Source organism: Phyllopteryx taeniolatus, unplaced genomic scaffold (assembly GCF_024500385.1).
Source record: "Phyllopteryx taeniolatus isolate TA_2022b unplaced genomic scaffold, UOR_Ptae_1.2 contig_139, whole genome shotgun sequence".
NCBI classification, from domain to species: Eukaryota; Metazoa; Chordata; class Actinopteri; order Syngnathiformes; family Syngnathidae; genus Phyllopteryx; species Phyllopteryx taeniolatus.
Window position 1 is genome coordinate 37,501 of NW_026903061.1, and position 7,027 is coordinate 44,527.

General features: G+C 45.6%; 1 protein-coding gene across 1 annotated transcript in view; it reads right to left on the reverse strand.

Moving 5' to 3' along the window:
• The window catches only part of LOC133473143 (deoxyribonuclease gamma-like), a gene marked incomplete at its 3' end in the record, with an annotated part of 42,983 nt that extends 36,951 nt beyond the window's left edge, over positions 1-6,032 (reverse strand). The window contains exons 1-2 of the mRNA XM_061764747.1: positions 5,826-6,032; positions 5,649-5,749 (exon numbers count right to left, since the gene is read on the reverse strand). Coding sequence (XP_061620731.1) covers positions 5,649-5,749; positions 5,826-5,984 — 260 coding nt within the window. The remainder of the gene's footprint in view (positions 1-5,648; positions 5,750-5,825) is intronic.
• Between the last annotated feature and the right edge of the window lie 995 nt (positions 6,033-7,027).

Sequence of the window (7,027 nt, forward strand, 5' to 3'; positions counted from 1 at the left end):
CAACACCATAGTCTTACCGGGTCAATTTAAAAAATAATGAAAAATTTTAAAAAATGCTGCCTGTCCTTTCAGTGAGTATTGACTGGTGTATGATTAACAATCTGGTCAGCAAAGTTTGATTCCACAAGACAGGTACCTGACTAAAAAGTGTTGGTGCTTAAAGTGCTCAGTATTAAGAGCGTTGGATTGGACTTTCAGACGAATCAGGCCTTAACTTAAAATTTTTCATAAAGTTGCCAATCATTCTTTTCATCGTCATCCGTGGCTACTTCCACTCTAAATCTAATGGGCCGAGGACACAAATCTAGGCATGTCACTACAACACATTTTTTTAAGACGGTACATTTTCCCCAGACACGATCACAATAAATGATATCGCTGATGCTGTTGTTTTATACCGCTGATGTAATAATTAATTCATATTAATTCAACTATATCCTTTTTAAGAGCAATTAATCTAATTCAATAATATTAAACATTGACATTGCAATGTAGCACAAATAAAATATCTTAGATCAATAAAAAAAAAAAAATACACATAAATTGCACTTAAATATTAAGTATTTGGCACAGGGGTATAAAGAGCTATTAAATTCATGCCTTAACAGGCAATAAATACTGTAAAGTGCCAATCAAGCCTCCAGTTTGCAAAGTAGCAAAATTAATACAGACATGCAAACACTAAAGGCATGAAAAAATAAATAAATAAAACATTGTCATCTGGGGGGATCCCCCGGGCTCCCGCAGAGAATGTTTTGGATTTTAACATAAATTAAGCAATCTGGAAGACTGAAGAGTACAATAAGGCGAGATAAATCTTCTTCACGCAGAAAAACATTTATTTACACCGCATAAGTACATGTTGATGTACAAATTTAAGATTAAATTTAAAATTAATTTTGCCTCATTTCTTTGCTTTTTTGTTTTGGCCTCTAACTAGAGCCAGGCCCATCTCCACCTGTACCTGATGCCAGCTTCAAGCTGTGCCACATGAACAGCATCCTCCACTTTAAGCGCTCTCATTCTGGAAAATAACTGACTATGGAGCTGGACATGCTCAAGACTGTAGAGATGATTGTGGACTTCAGGAGGCATCCTTTGCCACAGCTGCCTTGTGTCAATCGTCGAGACCTTCAAGTTCCAGGGAATTACAGTCTCTCAGGACCTGAAGTGGGCGATCAACATCAACTCAGTCCTCAAAAAGGCCCAGCACAGGATGTACTTCCTGCGGCTTCTGAGGAAGCATGGCCTGCCACAGGAGGTCTTGAGGCAGCTCTACACAGCGGTCATCGAATCAGTCCTGTGTTCTTCCATCACACTCTGGTTTAGCGCTGCTACAAAAAAGGACAAACTCTGACTGCAATGGACAATCAACACTGCTGAAAAGATTGTCGATACCCCTCTACCCAAGCCTTGAGGACTTGCACGCTGCCAGAACTAAGACAAAAGCGTGCAAAATCCTCTTGGACCCTCCACATCCTGGTCACCAGGGGCCTCATGTACAAAAGGTGCGTATGCACAAAAACGTGGCGTACGTTCTTTGTCACGGCAAAGTTCAGATGTATCAAGAGTGAAATGACCGTGGAAATGTACGGTGCCTCACGCCAACTTCATGGCTGGCGTACACACGTTTCTGCAGCTGTTTGTGCTTTGGCGACACTTAGAGGTGATGCTGGGAAACTGTTATAATAAATCTGCACACCAGAGACGCATTAACAATTAGCACTGATGAACAATTAATGCCAGACAACATTTGATTTCAACAATGTAAAAGATGATCATGACTTTTTTTTTTTTTTTTTTTTTTTAGGAGAAGAGGGGTAAAATGATGTCATTTTAACACATTTTAATCACGTGCAACTGATATACATGTTCAAATTAAGTAAATTCAAAGGACTCTTTTTATCAGTCTGCACGGGTGCAGCAGCAGCCGGTTGTTGGAGCGTAATTGCGTCGGAGACCCTGGGGATGCTGGAGGAGACACCAGGGACGGTGGACGAATCCCCCGAACATGTAGATGCGTGGATGCGACGCCACTGATAAAAAGAGTCCTTTAAATTTACTTAATATGAACATGTACATCGGTTGCACATGATTAACATGTGTTGAAATGACATAATTTACCCTTCTTCTCCTAAACATTGTTTAAAAGATGCCGTCAAGCTGAAGAAGGAGTCCTATCGGGCCTTTTTGGCCGGTGGGACTCATGAGGCAGCTGATGGGTACCGGCTGGCCAAGCGGAACGCAGCTCTGGTGGTCGCTGAATCAAAAACTCGGGTATGGGAGGAGTTCGGTGAGGCCATGGAGAAAGACTTCCAGACGGCTTCGAGGAAATTCTGGTCCACCATCCGACGTCTCAGGAGAGGAAAGCAGTGCACCACCAACACTGTGTATAGTGGGGATGGGGCGCTGCTGACCTCGACTCGGGACATTGTGAGTCGGTGGGGAGAATACTTCGAAGACCTCCTCAATTCCACCGACACACCTTCCCATGAGGAAGCAGAGTGTGGGTTCTCTGAGGCGGGCTCTCCTATCTCTGGGTTTGAGGTCACCGAGGTAGTTAAAAAGCTCCTCGGTCGCAGGGCCCCGGGGGTGGATGAGATTCGCCCGGAGTTCCTAAAGGCTCTGGATGTTGTGGGGCTGTCCTGGTTGACACGCCTCTGCAACATCGCGTGGACATCGGGGACAGTGCCCCTGGATTGGCAGAATGGGGTGGTGGTCCCTCTTTTTAAGAAGGGGGACTGGAGGTTGTGTTCCAACTACAGGGGGAATCACACTCCTCAGTCTCCCTGGTAAGGTCTATTGAGGGGTGCTGGAGAGGAGGGTCCGTCGGGAAGTCGAATCTCAGATTCAGTGTGGTTTTCGTCCTGGCCGTGGAACAGTGGACCAGCTCTACAACCTCGGCAGGGTCCTCGAGGGTGCATGGGAGTTCGCCCAACCAGTCTACATGTGTTTTGTGGACTTGGAGAAGCCGTTCGACCGTGTCCCTCGGGGAGTCCTGTGGAGGGTGCTTCGGGAGTATGGGGTACCGAACCCCCTGATACGAGCTGTTCGGTCCCTGTACGACCGGAGTCAGAGTTTGGTCCACATATCCGGCAGTAAGTCGGACTCGTTCCCAGTGAGGGTTGGACTCCGCCAAGGCTGCCCTTTGCCGCCATTTCTGTTCATAACTTTTATGGACAGAATTTCTAGACGCAGCCGAGGCGTAGAGGGGGTCCGGTTTGGTGGCCTCAGTATTGCATCTCTGCTTTTTGCTGATGATGTGGTTCTGTTGGCTTCATCAAGCCGTGACCTGCAACTCTCACTGGAGCAGTTCGCAGCTGAGTGTGAAGCGGCTGGGATGAGAATCAGCACCTCCAAATCTGAGACCATGGTCCTCAGTCGGAAAAGGGTGGCATGCCCTCTCCAGGTCGGGGATGAGATCCTGCCCCAAGTGGAGGAGTTCAAGTATCTTGGGGTCTTGGTCATGAGTGAGGGAAGAATGGAACGGGAGATCGACAGGCGGATCGGTGCAGCGTCTGCAGTGATGCGGACTTTGTATCGGTCCGTTGTGGTAAAGCAGGAGCTAAGCCGAAAGGCGAAGCTCTCAATTTACCGGTCGATCTTCTTCCCTACCCTCACCTGTGGTTATGAGCTGTGGGTCGTGACCGAAAGAACAAGATCCCGGGTACAAGCGGCCGAAATGAGTTTCCTCTGCAGGGTGTCTGGGCTCTCCCTTAGAGATAGGGTGAGAAGCTCGGTCATCCGGGATGATCTCAGAGTAGAGCCGCTGCTCCTTCACATCGAGGAGCCAGATGAGGTGGCTGGGGCATCTGATTCGGATGCCTCCCGGACGCCTCCCTGGTGAGGTGTTCAGGGCACGTCCCACCGGGAGGAGACCCCGGGGACGACCCAGGACACGCTGGAGAGACTACGTCCTTCGGCTGGCCTGGGAACGCCTCGGGATCCCCCCGGAAGAGCTGGATGAAGTGGCTGGGGAGAGGGAAGTCTGGGCGTCCCTGCCCCCGCGACCCGACCCGGATAAGCGGTAGAAAATGGATGGATGGATGGAAAGTTGAGGTTAAGCGATTTAACTCTGCCCTGTGATTGGCTGGCAACCAGTTCAGGATGTAACCCGCCTCTCGCCCACAGTCCGCTGGGATACGCTCCAGCACACCCGCGACCCTAATGAGGATAAGTGCTTTGGAAAATGGATGGATGGATGATTTTTAACGTTTCCCAGTGACCCAGAACCTCTTATGTTGGGGTAAAAACGCTGAATTTGGCAACCCATTTAGTGTGGCCGCGGCCACCATTCATGATTACATCGCAACTGCGCAGTTGCGCGAGGTGCGTTCAGGGACAGTGTGTAAATGGCAGCGATTGTGTTCTTTGGTACATAAATTGATTACTACGTAAATTATTATTTGTATCAGAATGCTTTAGTTAAAACACTGTACAATCACACTCTCATAATTTGGAATTTATTTTGTAATTATAAGAGTAAATAATATAAAATATTTAGTTAATATAGTCAGGAAGAGCTGCGAGAAATGCCATTATCATTGTCCTTTCACCATCATTCCTGTCACACTGTGTTGCATGTTTTTGTTTACGCATGAAGGACAAAAGTCCTGTTTTTGTTTTATTTTCCAATTTTAAAATAGATTATTCAAGCAACAAGTTTTTCCTCATGTTTTAAGATTGCAGGATGAAAGCTGCAGCTCGCTAGGAGTGTGGACTGAAAGCAGGTGTGGTTTTTGATATAGGCTATACGGGCAGCCACCCAGGGCAACATTCTGTGTGTGTGTGGGGCGCAATCGACGGCCGTTGCACAGGGCGCCATTCACCTCTGACTGAATGGGTGCCAAAAACGAGGAAATTAAATGCCAGTATTTTGAGGGAAATAGTCCGTCACCAATATATTGAGAAAAAAAGAATTATAAACTAGTTCATTTTTTGAACAGTGAACTTAGTTCAAAACTTTGAATTATGAACTATGAACAGAACTAGTTCATTTTTGGGACAGTGAATTGGACTTTGAGCTAGTTTCCATAGAAAATGAACTTACCCAACACTGACAACTAAAACAAGAGTCGACCAAAGCTCCATCTCACTCTCTGCTCCACACTGCTTGGTTGCGGCCAGCCGAGCCAGCTGCTCTGGTCACAGCGATAAAAAACACTCGACCAGTGACCACATCGATCCTGCCAGTCGTATATGCTTCTCACTGTTATTGGTTGTCTTTATGTGCAGCACTTTGTTACAGCTGTTTTTTTTAAGTGTTCTATAAATAAAGTTGAGTTGAGCGTTTCAAAGTTTAAGCTACACAGACCTGTACAGTAAAAGTGCCAGTGGCTCATTAAATAACATATGGATCCTTCCTTTGATCGCTTTGCCGTTACTTGGATAACTGTTCCAATTTTGACTAGTTTGACTCTGTCCTTGTTGTCATATGAGTTTACCTGCCGACCGGACGTTAACACGCCACATGACACCAAACACAGAATTGCTGTGTGTAGAGTCCATTGGTGGAGAAAGCATTTAGCTGTGGACACGCCAACAGCGGCAAAGTGAGGTCTGAGTACCCCAGCTCACGCTGCTAACTAATAAAAAGGAAAATGACAACAGGAATTGGTTGTCAGAGTGGGTGTTGCCTGCTTCAATACCTTCCACTGTACCTGTTGAGTGATGCCAGTAGAGTTTTGACGACAAAGCCATCCGAATCTTCCACTCCCTGGAGGAGGGTGATGTCACAACGAGACAAGACCTATATACACACACACACACTTTTGAGCACATTAAAATTAAGATTACTTGTGTGTATGTGCCTGTGTATAAGGTACCCGTGTGAGCGTGTGCAGCACTCTGTAGTTTGAAACCTTCTTAGAGTCAAGCTTCTGCACATTGTAGGCACAGATCCTGAACGCTGAGACAGCCCTGCATCCAACCACCACGCACAGGACAGCCAGCCAGAGACAATGATGAGGAGCGCCTCCCCTCATGATCAACTGTGATACAAAACACACATGAACCCTGTTTGCAGAGAGGTGACACTTGAAGGAAGTCAGGTCAAAAAATAGCTGTACATGCAGGGGCAAGCAGTGAAAATTTACTGTAAAACAGTCCCCTCCAAAAGTATTGGAACAGCAGTGTCAATTCCTTTGTTTTTGTTGTATACTGAAGACATTTGTGTTTCAGATCAAAAAATGAATATGAGACAAAAGTTAAAAATTCCAGCTTTCATTTCATGGTATTTACATCTAGATGTGTTAAACCAGTGGTCCCCAACCACGGTCAGCAGACCCGTACCAGGACGTGAGGCTTTTGTTACCGGGCCGCAGAGAAAGAATGACCAATTTATATAATTTCAATTCACGTGTCAGTGTGTTTTATTTAGAAAATTGACCGGATCTTCTCCGCCGCAACAGCTGCGCGTCTCAATTGACACGTCAAGACTGCAGAGAACGCTTCCGTTTCCGGTCCCAGCCGGCTCGAACGCTTCTGTTTCCGGTCCGAGCGGGCTGGCTAATGGCGGCAGAGCTCAAAGTACAAAATCATTTCATAAACTAATTCAGCTCATTACATTTTCTGAAAAGCATTGTTCTTTTGAACGAAACGTTTGCGAACAAAACAACACTATCATGAGTCCTACTTAAAATACGGGTTTATCGCAACAGTTAATTCTCATGCACCAAGTCCGCTCTGATACAGATACAGTCGTAGGTTTCTGCTCGACACAGGTAGAACTACTTTTACGGAGTTCAAAGTCTACTCTCATTGAGGAGTTACGGAACTGCAGTCTGGTCTGGCTGCCTACAACTCCGGTCCCCACAGTGGACGTGCCACGAACGAGGAAGCAGAAGCGAGGCAAAGGCGCGCGTTTGTGTGTGTGTGTATGTACGTATGCATGTATGTGTGTGTATGTATGTATATATATATATAAATATATATATATATATATATATATATATATATATATATATATATATATATATATAAATATATATATATATATATATATATATATACATACATGTATATATAT